Genomic DNA, 14,860 nt, shown 5'->3' with positions numbered 1-14,860 from the left:
CCGATGCTGATTGGGGAACGTGTCCTGATACATGAAGATCCGTAACTGGTTACTTAATATTTCTGGGAGAATCACTTGTATCTTGGAAATCGAAGAAGCAGAACACAGTTTCCAGAAGCAGCACCGAAGCCGAATATAGAGCTCTAGCTAATGCAACTTGTGAAATTGTCTGGATGACGAATCTGTTGAAGGAATTGCATATCTCTGTTGCATTGCCAGTGAATCTGTTCTGTGACAACAAGTCAGCTTTGTATCTCGCCTCTAATGCCGCTTGTCATGAGAGAACGAAGCATATAGAGCTGGACTGTCATCTTGTCCGAGAAAAGCTGCGTGAAGGTCTGCTTAACACAATGCACGTGAAGTCTGATAAACAACTCGCAGACTTTCTGACAAAACCCTTACAACCTGCTCTGTTTCACTCAATGATGGAACGCTTACAAACTTCAAGTCTATTTCTTCCTCCAAAGGAATCATAGACTTGAGGGGGGTATATCAGAGTATATATTATACAATTGTAAGCCTGTGAATGAAACAGAGGGTTTGGGTTTTATTCTGTATTTAAACATCAGTCGTGTACATGTTTGAACTAACAGAATATACAAAAATATTTTTCTCTCTCTAGCTTCTCTCTCTCTATAACGACTTCATCTTCTCCGGCGATCTTTTCCGGCACATCTGATATCCGCCGATTTAGTTTTGTTGCAGAAGAGCTTGAGATCCTTAATTTCAAGTAGAGCGAAAATTAATAAAAAAAGGTATATTTTTTAATTATTGTTTAAATAAAACTATCATAAAATGATAGCTAAAAGAGCATATGTCATACACTGAATCCGCTCCCTCTTGATGCTACGTGAGGCAACTATTATTGACTTAATTTAAGCCGTGCAAAATGAACGATGTTCGTTCGACATTGCCATCACATCAAACATGATAAGTAACTGAGTAACGTGAACATGCATGATAATATTATATTTAAGTAGATAGGTAAACAATTATATAATCAGACAATATAAAAAAAGAAACATTATAAAAATTAACGTGGAACATAACATGAGACAGCAGCTTGTATGACTTGAGCACCATCTTTTATCTTTTGATTTTTTTTTTTTGTGAATATAAGATGCCATGCTTTTCAAATTTTTTTATATGAAATAAATTGGATGCAGACCTCGTGGCTACGAATAATGCATGGTAGTTAGACAAAACCTTAGCACTTATTTGATAGCCATCTTTTCATTCATGCCGTGCTTAGTTGGTCGGTCCACATCTACATGTAACATTAAATACGCATATGAAAACAATATAAAACGACAGAATCAAATATTTCCTCACCATTTTCACTATGGAATCGTACGGCATGAATTGGGGCATCAAGAGGAGATCTAAAACCAAACCCTAGATGCCAAATATTGGTTCCAAAAGAAAAGTCCGGTGAAACGAACGGACGAACGAGAGACGGCTCTCCAGCTTTTGTCCATAAGACGACAAACATGATGATCTGGCACTGTCGGTATTTGGCACGTGCGGACAGATAAGCAGACCGCGATATATATATATGTAATTTGCGTACGTACGACAAATAATCAAAAGAGAAACGAACCTTTAATTATACAAGACATAGATCGAGACGCGGAGTTGCTTATCGGGGACCAGAAACCAGTTTAGTTTATTTCATCGTTTACCACTGTAGCTGTACATTACTGTCTGTATTATACATATATGTATACGTCAATTTAATCTATTTGAGAAACAGTCTTGGTCGTTCTTTAACTTACGAGAGCTAAATATCATAATGCACAAAATCAGTGAAGCGAAAGGAGCAAGGAAATTTTAGATATAAGCACGATTCATATATATATATATATATATATATATATATGTGTACACACATAATATAATACATATATAGGTATATATCATAATATAAGTTAATGAAAATAAAAGAGTCAATTCAATTTATCGTCTCAAACTTGAAGTACGTAATAATAACAACAACAATAAAAGTGAAATATCCGATAGAAGCCAAAATAGCAGCACTTTATATTATTCATCATCCTTCATAATCTGTATAATCATGTTCCTTCCTTGTTGAATCCACATGGTCGCTAAGGTCTTACGGACAAAGGGAATTGCTATTTAATTTTCTTAATTTCAAAAATTAATGTTTCTCATTCTCTTTTATGTTCAGACAGGAGAAGTACTTAATTAGTTGGGAGAAGAGAACTAGAAGAACTAACTCCCAAGCAAAGTGAACTGACTTTGGTTTACAACTGGTTTGTGTTTTAGGGTTTATATGTAATATCTTTCTGTATATATATATATATGCTTGAACGAAATTGAAATTATTTTTAAGACGTCAAATCTTTTATTGGCCCCAAAATTGGATATCCGCATGAATGATATATGTATATATATATTTTGATAATATGAAAGTTTACGAGGTTTCCATGTTACGGAGCTCTACTTTTATAGATTGGTTGAACTTTTACAATACTTGATTATTATATATAAATACAAATACCACTTATATATATATCTCAGATGATCGAAGAAATCAAATGTGAATGTTAATAATATATATATATATATATATATACAATAGTACAAATATGTTACATTAGTTTCTCATCCGGACTTGCATTACGAACTAAATTTCATATAAAGAATTTGTATTTATTTAGCATTTTCACTTATTCTTGTTTAGTCTTCCTCAAGACACGGTCGTTTCTGGATGTTAACTCGTTAAAGGAGGCCTATGGCCCAAAACATTTGTTGATGGGCTTCGTTTGAATCATTGCAAAAATCTTTTGATGGGCTTTTGTGTTTTCAAATAGTTGGGTTGAATCTATGTGCCCATGCCCATAAAAAAAAAAATCGAAATTCCTAGATTCTATTAATCCATCTACCTATTTTTTTTTTTAATTTGAAGAATAAATGGTACTTTGTTTTTTTAGTAATTAATAAAATATATAATCCAGACAGGTGGGTGGGAGAAAAACAAAAACAAACAGACACGACACCTAGTGGGAATAAACTAAAGTAGTTTCTTCCGTTTGGATAAGGCTCCAAGGTTCTTCTTCATCATTGCTCTTGCGGTGCCCACGTATATTTTTCCCAAAAAATAAAATAATAAAATATGCAATAAAAGACTGAATTAGCAAAAGAAATTGATATGTTAAAAAAATTTGAAAAACGCTAATTTTTTAATTCCGAAATGAGACATTCATAATACAAATCAAAATAAGCAATGACTTGAATTTTTTTTTTTGATAAAAATGACTTGAAATTTTCATTATGAGTTTATGGATATCACATAATTTATGTATAAAAAGATACAAATTTCAACGAGATTAATTAATATAACAAATTATTCTTAAGTAAAAAATTTTCCAAAACAAAACATAAAACTTTTTATAAAAAATTCAAATAGATAAAAATAATTTATAAACAAAAATATCCTATAAAAATATCCAGATTTTATAAAATAATTTATAAACAAAAGAAAATCCTATAAAATATCCAGATTTTGTAAAATATAGAAAAAATATATGAATTTTTAATTTGATAAATAAATATTCAAATATTATTTTTACGATCGAAATCAATTTTTTACGAATAAAGTTTGTTAAAATCAGTCCGTATATAAAATTATTTTAAATAATTTAGATAAAATTATTGATAATATAAGTTAAAATTGTATATAAAATTATATTCGATTCTAAAATTTTTATATTTTTTGATATATTTTAATATTTAATATATATATAATAAAAAATTGATATATTTTTTGTATTCGTAAATTGTAAAGTTAGGTTCTTTTTTTAGAATTTTTTGTAAAAAAAAAGAGAGAGAAAAGTTGCAGTGAGAAGATAAGAACACATAGAAGTACGAGAATGCTTATCTTGTGACACTGACATTGAAGAACCTTGGCCCACTTCTCGTGGAAATATCAAATACCAAATAAACGACGAGATAATCAAATATTACATATATATATATTTGCGGAAATTATAATCATATTTTATAATTAGCAAATATCAATCCATTTGCTCGTCTTCCCACAGAAATAACCAAAAACCAAAACACGTAGAAAACAAACAACGGGACGACCGCATGGATAAATACCGGCGAAAGTCCTTGGAGTTCCTTTCTATTTCCACATTCTCTCATTAGCAGCAGATTCATAAAGAGCCATTTGTGTGTCTGGTTAAGAATGTTGGCTATATTTCACGAAGCGTTCGCTCATCCGCCGGAGGAGTTGCACAGTCCGGCGTCTCACAAGTGTCAGAAGCCGCCGAAACTTCCAGAGGAAACCCTAAATGACTTTCTCTCTCGTTACCCTCGGAACACTTTCTCCATGTCCTTCGGACAAGCCGCTGTTCTCGCCTATGTCCGTCCCGCCGCCTCCTTCTCTGTTCACCAGAGGTATGTCATGTCGTTGAAGAAAGACCTCGTTCCTCTCTCTCTGTGGTTTCTGGGTTTTTTTCTCCTCTGCTTTTCTGGCGATGATCCGTCACTATATGATGATGATGATGATGAGTTTAGTCTCAGATTGTGTTAGACCTTGTTTATCTGATTTGAACCTCATTATACATGATGGTGATGATGATCTGTCTATGGATGTTGGGGTAAAACCGGTTAGTGAGAACATTTCTGGCTGGCAAAGCCCGATTGAACAAATTAGAACTTGTATCAGACGTTGTTTGACTGGAAATTTCTCTGGTTGTCTGATTTGATCCTCCATCATATGAAAGATTATGTTTTGTTCATGGGTTTATGTCGGGTTCGAGATGATGATGAAGATGTTCTTGTATGCGATGATCATCTGGAATTTGCTGATGGTGAGTGTAGGTTGTTTTGTGGGTTTGACGACATATACTGTCTGTTCCTGGGGAGCTTGAACAACCTGTGTCACCTGAACAAGCAATACGGTCTGACGAAGACAACAAACGAGGCCATGTTCCTGATCGAAGCCTACCGTACACTCCGTGACAGGGGACCGTACCCCGCCGACCAAGTGGTCAAGGACCTCGAAGGCAGCTTTGCCTTCGTCGTCTACGACAGCAAGAACGGTTCTGTCTTCGCGGCTTTGGTACCATTAATAGAACAGTCGTTATATATAGCGGCCGGATCATGCCTGCCAGAATCTTGTTATTAAGATCGAAACTTGAAGCTATATATATACACGCGCATATATAATGATGGGTGTTTCACTTGCAGGGGTCTGATGGAGGAGTGAAGCTGTTCTGGGGAATAGCGGCGGATGGTTCGGTTGTGATTTCTGATGACTTGGAAGTCATAAAAGAGGGATGCGCCAAGTCCTTTGCTCCCTTCCCTACTGGTTGGCAACACACTTTCTATATCGATTAGGGTTTAGCCGCCATATATACAATTAATTGAGAGTAGATGCATATACTGATCGTGTATATATATGTATATGGGTGGAAGGGTGTATGTTCCACAGCGAGGGAGGGTTGATGAGCTTCGAGCATCCGATGAACAAGATAAAGGCGATGCCTCGAGTGGACAGCGAGGGAGTGCTCTGCGGTTCCACTTTCAAGGTGGATGTGTACACACGTGTCAACTCCATCCCCCGCCGTGGCAGCGAAGCCAACTGGTCTCTTCCCGCCGACTCCCATTGATGACGACGATGATGTTCCATCTCTACCTTCTTTACCTCTTCTGTTTTTCTCTCTGTCACGTACTCTTTTTTTTTTTTGCCTTCATCCTCTTAATAATAAAAATGTAATTACGGGTTTTGTTAAAATAAACGTCTACTTTCCAATGTCATCTTTAGATCATTCCTAATCATATAATAAGCAAATATCAATCGTAAGGATCCAAATCCCGTTGCAACGCTGTAATTGATAAAAGGGCATATAATAAATTGTACCGACATATAGATTGGTGTAAAGTCTGGGCTTTTATTGGAGGTGGCAGCCCATGACTGAGACGGCCCAGTTGAAGATAGCCGAAAACTGGTTCTCTTTAGTCCCACATCGACGGATATCAAGATTAACAAAAGAACAGCTTCTATATTTAAGGAGCCCGAGCCGCTTCGTCCATCTTCACGGAGCCGTGCGATGAGCGCATAGCGAACTATTCTTTCGCCTTTTACTAAAGAATACCGTGTGCTCGTCGCATCAAGCGGCATACGCCTATTTTTGGAGGGGGTTTGCTCTCTGAGCAATTATCCCCCATCAAATCTGATTGAAAAGTTTTGAGTATAGATTTGGTAATGTAGATTTGTGTATTTCTAATTTTGATGCTAGTCCTGTCCATATTGTTTTAAAGTTAAAGCAAAAATCCGATGTAGTGCCCAAATTGGAAATGCGAGATTGGAACAAGGGCTTTGGATTAGTCTGTGCTTTGCTTACTGTGGGGGAATAATAATCCCACATCGGAAGAATGAGAGAGAGGAAGCGAGAGAGGGAGAGAATAAGTAAGAAGGAGCGTGGGGGAAGGGAGAGCATCTTTGCGCTTGGGGCAATGACGCAGCTAATGAGGTAAAAACCGAAGCGCGTCTATTGCTGGTTGAAAACTATTTCCAAACCCCCTCTTGGGCCTGGGCTTGACCCTGGCCCTCGAGAATTTCTGGAAGGGCTCCCTCCGGGGTTAAGGCCCTACAATTCTGTAACGAAATCTTTGAGGTAAATTAATTAATTGTCAAATGAGGAACAATGCATCGTCATACAAATCTGAAATCGAACTTGGTATGGGTTTATCTGGTAACATGGTCAAGTATAATTGAGCATAACCACTACTAATCCATGCAGCAGTGATCGAGTGTTCTACTCCAAAGTCTTAAGCGCTGCTTTTAATCCATTTTACCTCCAAATAAGAATAAAAGCGACATTCACAAATATTTGGCAAACTAAATAAGTCCGCCGCCTGAACATGAATGAAAACAATAGATACGGAATCAATGTTAAAAAGATAATGCCAAGATCCCATGAACAAGGGCCATTGAAACAGAAGAAGAGGAAAACGGCTACATGATGATCATATGAAAGAATGTCGTATATGTCTTCCTCGGTGACTTCCGACAACTTCAGAGAAAACACCGAAGGGCATGTCGCTAAAAATGGTGGTATAGGAAATTTTCCCTTTTCCGCCTATTTTTAACAAATATACATACATATATTTTATATATTCCCGACTCCGAGAAATGGCACGAGGCTATGAAGTCCGAGATGCAATCCATATCAGACAACCAAGTATGGACTCTGGTTGAAGCATCTGAAGGGATAAAACTCATCGGATGGGCCGACAAAAGTTTTTATACCATAAAGTTCGTGCACCTTAATTAAATCGATAAATTCAATTTTTTTTAAGGAAGTATTTTGGTTTAAAATAAGGTAAATTTCGTTTTAGTTAAAGAAAATAACAAAAATAACCTAAATTTGAATTACCAGATAATGTAAATATAATTATGTAGAAATAATCTGTTATATTTTATAATTTTTATTAGTTAATTTTATATATTAATTATTTTGCTCCTTCAAATATGTTCACCTCTCGGACAAAGCAGATCAGATGTTCATTATGGTTAACTTTACCCTCTCCACCACTCTTCTCTTTCTTTTTTTTTGTCTCTTTGTTAACCTTCACCTTAATAAATTAATAATAATATGCTTTTGCGCAAATTAATTTCGCTAATAATTAATCATGTCAGAAACGTTTTTTTAATTAGATTATTTTTCGTTTCGTATAAATATGACAAAAAAAAAATTTAACTTTAGAAGATCATCCGATACACCTAAACGTTTTTAATAAAATTATTTGAAATTTATTTACTTTTTAGATAAGATGTTGAAAATACGCCCACACAATATTGTAAAATAAGAATTCCCAAACTGATTCTATTCCTTTGACAAGAGTCAAGTACACTTCAAGATTTTCCAAGTAATACTCACTCACTCTCGTTCCACTCCCCCTGAGTAGAATCTCGTATCACAAGAAATTCTATCAGCCCCAAACACCCTGTGTGCAGCGCACACCCCGTGTTATCCCAGACCTCGTCTAGGCCCAATAAGAGGTTCTCCTGTTATTTCAAGGCTCCCCCTTAAGTATATCTCACTTTCTCTCAGATCACTCTCACCAGTGTTTCCCGTACAAAAGCTCTCAACCTTATTATCAATGCACTTGTTGTCTGTATCCATCACAAAGCATGCATTCTTTGTAAACTTGACTCGCATTCCATTGTCGCAGAGTTGACTAATGCTGATAAGATTTGCTTTTAGACCTTGTACAACCTTGACATCATGCAATCTTGGAAGACCAGTTTGATTAAGTGTTCCTTTGCCCAGTATTTTTCCTTGTTTACCATCCCCGAAAGTTACACTTCCTCCTTTCTGAACCTCTTCAAAGTCTTTCAGCAGATCTTGATTTCCTGTCATGTGTCTAGAACAGCCACTATCAAAATACCAGATCCCTGCACTGTTGTTTTGCTCCGAAGTATACGCAACATTGCACCTGATATCCGATTTTTTAACCCATCTGAGATTCCAAGTGGGATAGTAATGGTGTGGTGATGTATACCTATAGGCATTCTTGTTTCTGTGTAGGGAGAAACAGTTCCGTCGAATGTGTCCTTCCTTGCCACAGTGATAGCATATCCGATTCTCTGCTCGTATGCGTCTTGTAGCATTGTTCGAAAAGTGTTTTGATCCAGAACTCCTGATCATTGAGGAAGGAGCTTCTTGATTCAGATTTCCTCCAGACACAAACTTTGGAGTAGTTTGTATCTTACCCAGATAACCAAGTCCGGACCGATCACCAAAGTTTCGTCCTATGCCAAGTAAGTGATCAAGCTTCCCAGTTCCATTACCAAGAAGATGAATATTCTTCTTGGTTCCTTCCAATTGACATTTCATATTGGACGCCTCCTCTTCTTTCTGAAGCAATTTCTGTTTGGTGTCTCTCAGTTGTTGTTGGACTTGACTGAGTTCTTGCTCCAACTGTCGTTTCTCAATTATGAGTTGCTTGTTCATATCCACCAGTTTGGTCATATCTTTGAAAAGATGTTCCTCAGTAATCTCCTCATCATCACTGTTTGCATCTTGATCAGCTTCTTCTTCTATCACTCCTAGAAATGCCACAAAATTTGACAGTTCTTCTTCGTCACTATCGCTCTCAGTACTCGAGATATCCTCTTCATGAGTGATTAAGGACTTCCCTTTGCGCTTGAGGCATTCTACTTTCGTGTGACCGAAACCTTTGCATTCAAAACACTGAGTTTCTTTGAGGGTTTTCAAAACACTTTCTCTTTTTGCAATACTTGGACATTCTGCCTTCCAATGTCCCGTACCTTTGCACTCCAAACACTTTCCAGATTCTCGATCATTTTGATTCCCAAATTTCTTCCTCCCTTTGAAGAACTTGTTGAAATTTCTGACAACAAGTGACATTTGATCATGCAATTCTTCTTCAGTTAGCTTCTTGTTTTTCACTGGAAGTTTGACTTCTGCTTCATTTGTTTTTGTTTCAGGTACATGTAATGCCACTCCTCTTTTTGCATGAGCAGATGATCCTCCATTCATTAGTTGCAATCTCAGTTCATGTGCAGCAAAGGTACCTACAGCTTCCTTGAATGTAACAGTATCCAAGTTGTTTACTCCTTCAAAGACAAGGATCTGCGAATGATACTTAGCTGGCAAACTGTTCAGAAGTTTCTTCACCAGCTTGTCGTTGGTAATCTTTCTCCCAAGTACACTTGCCTCATTTGACAATGCACTCAATTTTCCACAGAATTCCTTCACGCTCTCATCATCTCCCATCCTCAGGCGTTCAAACTGTAGATCAATCATATCCAGTCTGTTCCTTTTTACTTTGGAAGTTCCTTCATGAATAAGTTCCAGAGTATCCCAGGCATCCTTCGCCGTTTCACATCCTTGTATTTGTTCAAATTCTTCAGGACTGACACTGCTGAAAATGATTGATAACGCTTTCTGATTCATAGCCGATTCCTTTTTTTCTTGAGCTGTCCATTGAATTTTTGGCTTCATCACTATGGTTCCGTCAACAACGTCAGTTGGTCGAGTCCATCCATCAGTGACAGCACTCCACGTATCTTCATCAAGGCCACGAATATAAGAGCTGATCTTCACTTTCCAATGCCCATAGTTGGTTGAGTCAAGCATAGTCGTTTTTCCAAACGATTGCGAGTCTTTGAATCCTTCCATTGTGTGATACTGAATCGTACACCGATATGAGAGGAAAGAAAACTTTCCTGCGATCAGTGACCAGCTCTGATACCAATTGAAAATACGCCCACACAATATTGTAAAATAAGAATTCCCAAACTGATTCTATTCCTTTGATAAGAGTCAAGTACACTTCAAGATTTTCCAAGTAATACTCACTCACTCTCGTTCCACTCCCCCTGAGTAGAATCTCGTATCACAAGAAATTCTATCAGCCCCAAACACCCTGTGTGCAGCGCACACCCCGTGTTATCTGACGGATAATAAAAAAAAGGCTTAAAAGCTTGGCAACGTCACCTAAACCAATGTCAAATCTATACACTTTGACAAAAGGGCGAATGGCACTGAGCTTTTTTTTTTGGTTGTTGCTTGGAGCCCTCCACCTCCATTAGAGACGAACAGGCAATCCAAAGTTCTGGAAAGCTCTGATTTCGCCACGTAAGCCGCCCGTAACGATCACCATCGACCAAGCCGAAGCACACTGGCTCGGATTCTGCGGTCCGTAACCATTGGACATATCGACGCTGACTCTCGGGCTGTGAGCTCGGGTCTTGGCTGCCGCCACCAGGAGGTTCTCCAAAGAAGTAGCGGTTAGTTGCGCTTGATATGATACCATTGGTGATGACGGTCTTGTTGGTCTCGAGCCATGGTGGCTCCTCCACTGGGGTTGGAGGGTTATTAGCCGTGAAGGGCGACTCATCGGGCGGGCTGCTGATTCGGGTTGTGCTCTTGCCGGGCCATGGTACAGCAACTGACACGTCTTGACAGTAGAAATGTTCGAATGAGTTTGTGACTGTGACCCGTTTGCTTCTGCCAGTTCGGGAATCTGAGTCGTAGTAATTCCATACGTATACTTGAGAGTCCTCGCTCGCGGATACCAAGTATTTGCCGTCTGACGTGAGAGATGCCGAGATTTGGCTATTTGTGTTTCGGAACCCTGCAGCGACAGAACACAACTGCACTTAAAGACCCTTCAAAGATTCATGTCAATTTTACTTCTGAAGAAGTATACCAAACATGATTCTCAGACAAAAACTTAAAACGAAATGACCCAAGAAATTGTAATTCGATTCCATCTACGAAAAAAACTAATGGTGGTCACTCCCTCCCGATCCGCAATGGTAGTATCGTTACCTTTAAACTTGTGAACAAGATCAACGCCATCAACAACACGTGTGCGTGAATCCGCAGATGTGATGAGCACTTCAGATGAACTACCGGGCACAAACTGAGATGACAGGAGAATATTCAGGCAACCATTGCGGAAGAAAAAATAATTACAATGTATGTAAACAAAAAAAAAACGGTAAAGAAAGCGGGAAATGTACAGAATTTAACTGTTTTTTTTCTCGGTAGTTTGGTTACCTGAAAACCAGTGATTTTCTTGTGATTGGCTTTCTTTTTCCTGTTTTGTAGATTGATTTCGCTCTTCGTCTGCAGCTTGTTATCTACATGAATACAGAAACGTGTTCTCACAAAAATAAATTGAGCTTCTGAAAATTCTCGGTAAGCAAAAAGAATGACGAGATGAAACCGATTTATTATAGGTTCAAAGAGAAGGTAAGAGGTCAATTAGAGATTATACCCGAGGTGTTGTACAAGCAGCAAGTACCCTTGTATGAACCAACCAATGCACCCTTCAAAGATAAAAATGAGCATCATAAGCTACAATATCATCTTGTTACCACCGTTAGAGCGGATTATAGCGAAAGATATGATCATATATACGGTAAGTACCAGCCCGTCAGGTGTATAGCAGGCAGCGGTAACCATCTCGTGCAGATCGTTCCAATCAACAACCTGATGATCGGGAATGCTCCATATCCGAACTTTCGCATCCAAGGATCCACTGATGAAGTAACTTTCATCCATGGGATTAAACTGGATGCAAGTCACTGTTTTGGATGGAATCCAAATGAAAATAATGAGAGGAAAAATCTTTACACCAACAAGTCTAAATACCCCTAACAAGACTCCGATATACATTGTAAAAGGCATCTCTCCTTTCAATTTTGCAAGGGATTTCTAAATGAAAAGGCTATAACCATACACTCTGAGATGTCATTCCGAAATATAACGTTAAGCAAGATTCCATTCAGCAGAAACAGAACTCTCGGCATTTTGGAGAAGTTCTACTCTGCAAATTGTGTATGGTGGTTTCCTAAAGACTAAGAACAAAGTTGAATTTTTGGACTGCGGACATAAGAGATGCATTAGCTTACCATAATCACTATGTGAGAAGACTTTCAAACATGTCTTGCTGGATAAATCCCACAAGCGAACTGTCTTGTCCATTGAAGAGGAAAGAAGGCGCTGTAACCAAAAACAACAAAGAGTGAAACCATTCTTAACTAATTCAAAACTGCATCTGATTCATGAACAATATTGTCTGAAACCCATTCAGAAAACATAATCCCGGGCATTTAGCAACTTGAAGTAGCTTTGCATAGATAAGTTTTCTCGAGACAAGGTTGGCAGTACTTTCACGGAATCATATTTTGGGCAAAATGGAATGTGTGGGTACCAACCTGAGATTTGGACCATGACAAGTCAAGCACATCATCCAGATGCCCTACAAATGAACAGACTGGTTTATCTGAAAGACCAAAAACTGTCTCTGGAACCACGGTATTGTCCAAGCTCACTGATTTGCGGCTGAAAGATGTTCTCCCTCTTCTCCTCGGCGATACTAGCGCAGGTTCTGGTGACCCATTTGCCAAAAGGAACAAATTTATGCTCCCATCCTCTGGTTTGTCCATTGACAAAAGTTCTCCCTTCCTTTCTGATTCGATAACCTGCCAAACATGAATCACCCGATCCTCACCAGCACTTGCAAGATATCTGCCATCCAGACTGAACTTAATACTCCAAATTGACCCTTTATGGGCCTGAATGTCTTGGCTCTTGAAAAGTGCTGTGAGCTCTTTACACGACTTTCCATACTGCCTGACCTTAACTCTCTCTGGTTCATGAAAGGACATATCGCGGCTATCATCAGTTGCAGAGCTAAACCTCTGACCTCTTTCTGACAAGGAATCTCTGTCATCTGTGCTTGGTCTCTCTTTGTACCCAGTCATGTTACTAGCAACACTCTTTATACTCTTTAACCAACTACCTCTTCGTCTGTGCTTAGTCACTCTATTTCCATTACTGTCTGTGTTCAATTCCCTTATATCTTTACTAACGTCTTCCACATTTTGCCTCCTCATCAACTCAAGGACAATTGGGGACGTCCCGACACACATTTCAAACTCCTCCAGAGTCAATTGCCGACCAGTACCAACCTCCTTCAACTTCTCCAACATCCCATCTTCCCGAACCTCATTCACCACAAACTCTTTACCGGTATCTAGATTCCTGATTGTGCACATTTGCTCCTCCAGACCAACATCTGTGCCGTTTGCATGAGATGAGTTACAGCTTAAACTACTACTTAACCTCGGTTTCTCTCCAGTGTCCCTAAAAGGGCATTTCACCGGCCGTTTACTTGGAAAATCAGCACCACAAACAGACAAACGGTTACAGTTGCTTCGTGTACACGGCTTCCCACCACTATCCACATTGGAACAAATGGCTTTATCGTTGTGCGTATTTACAGAAGAACAAACAGAATGCGTTGATGAAGAACAAGAACACGAAGAAACATTACGCAGTTGGAGCTGATCATGATCCACATTGTCGGTCGCTGCACCGTGTGATCTCAGCCGGACAGAGCATGATGGACCAGAAGACACACTGCCGTTTCCGCAGGCGAAACTTTCCCGGTGATGCTTTCGGGTCAAACCATCAGATGAAACCGATCGGGAAAAATGGGCACTACCCATTTCCCTTCTTCGGCTTCCGGGCCGAAACTGGGTCGCCGGTGGGAGATCCGGGTCGTTGCTAAGACCCATTTCGCGCAAGAGCTTGCTTCGCCTCTCCGACACAGATTCCGGTTCGGATTTCCACAGTTCGAACCCAGGAGGGCCCATAGGGAACTTGGGAACGGGAAAGGGGTTCGGATCATGGGCCGAATCCGAAATGCCAGGGTCGGAGTCGTAGTCGGAGTTTGAAGTGGAGCAGGAGCACGAGGAGAGGACGCGGTCGAGAGACTCGTAGAAACACTCGTTACCTTCTTCTTCGTCGAATTGGGCGACGTCGTTTCGTGGGCTCATCTTCTTGCTAGTCGTCTAGTTCTTGGTCGGGGCAAGGGCATTCCCATCCCAGACAGGGAAAATGCCCCTGCAACACTCTCAAAGCACGATCCGACACGCTTACAGGATTTGACTTTCTGTTTCGAGTTCTTCGAGTTCAGTAAATTAGGGTTTCCGAGAATCCACAAACTCTCCAATGGGGCTTGAGGAGAGAGTCAGATCGGATTAATGGGTTGGGGAGAGAGAGAGAGAGAGAGATGTTAACAAGAGAGAGAGAGAGAGGGGGGAGGAAGAAGCCATTGTATTTTAGCTTTAATTTATTTCTAGAACACCGTATTAATTGAATCTATTTATTTAGCATCTTCTTTTTACCTTTTTTTTAAAAAAAAATTTAATTCAACATGCCTGTAAAAATACTTACCATAGAAAATTGGAAGTCGTTAATATATAATAGTAAATATCTATGATTTTTTGAAATAATAAAATATAATGATATAATTTTCAAACATTTTATACGATCTC

General features: G+C 38.9%; 3 protein-coding genes across 3 annotated transcripts; 1 reads left to right on the top strand and 2 right to left on the bottom strand.

Annotated features, from left to right (window-relative positions):
- The first annotated feature begins 4,028 nt into the window (after window positions 1–4,028).
- LOC104811858 (stem-specific protein TSJT1-like) lies at window positions 4,029–5,790 on the top strand. Its single transcript, XM_010538707.2, has 4 exons — window positions 4,029–4,425; window positions 4,852–5,092; window positions 5,221–5,341; window positions 5,449–5,790. The coding sequence occupies exons 1-4, from the start codon at window positions 4,214–4,216 to the stop codon at window positions 5,640–5,642; spliced, it is 768 nt and encodes a 255-aa protein (XP_010537009.1). The 5' UTR covers window positions 4,029–4,213; the 3' UTR covers window positions 5,643–5,790.
- Window positions 5,791–8,006: 2,216 nt separating this feature from the next.
- Window positions 8,007–10,184, bottom strand: LOC104813272. The gene has a single exon (XM_010540839.1). It carries the CDS (start codon window positions 10,182–10,184, stop codon window positions 8,007–8,009), a length of 2,178 nt encoding a protein of 725 aa, XP_010539141.1.
- Window positions 10,185–10,461: 277 nt separating this feature from the next.
- Window positions 10,462–14,635, bottom strand: LOC104811857 (WD repeat-containing protein 44). Its single transcript, XM_010538706.1, is given in 8 exon segments — window positions 10,462–10,783; window positions 10,785–11,142; window positions 11,340–11,433; window positions 11,571–11,653; window positions 11,791–11,842; window positions 11,943–12,100; window positions 12,428–12,518; window positions 12,734–14,635. Coding segments are annotated over 8 exon segments (2,652 nt in total). The 5' UTR covers window positions 14,360–14,635; the 3' UTR covers window positions 10,462–10,593.
- Window positions 14,636–14,860: the final 225 nt, after the last annotated feature.

This window comes from Tarenaya hassleriana, unplaced genomic scaffold, assembly GCF_000463585.1.
Source record: "Tarenaya hassleriana unplaced genomic scaffold, ASM46358v1 Cleome2, whole genome shotgun sequence".
In the NCBI taxonomy this organism is placed as follows: domain Eukaryota; kingdom Viridiplantae; phylum Streptophyta; class Magnoliopsida; order Brassicales; family Cleomaceae; genus Tarenaya; species Tarenaya hassleriana.
Note: the sequence above shows the minus strand (reverse complement) of the source record. Positions and strands in the feature narration are given on the sequence as shown.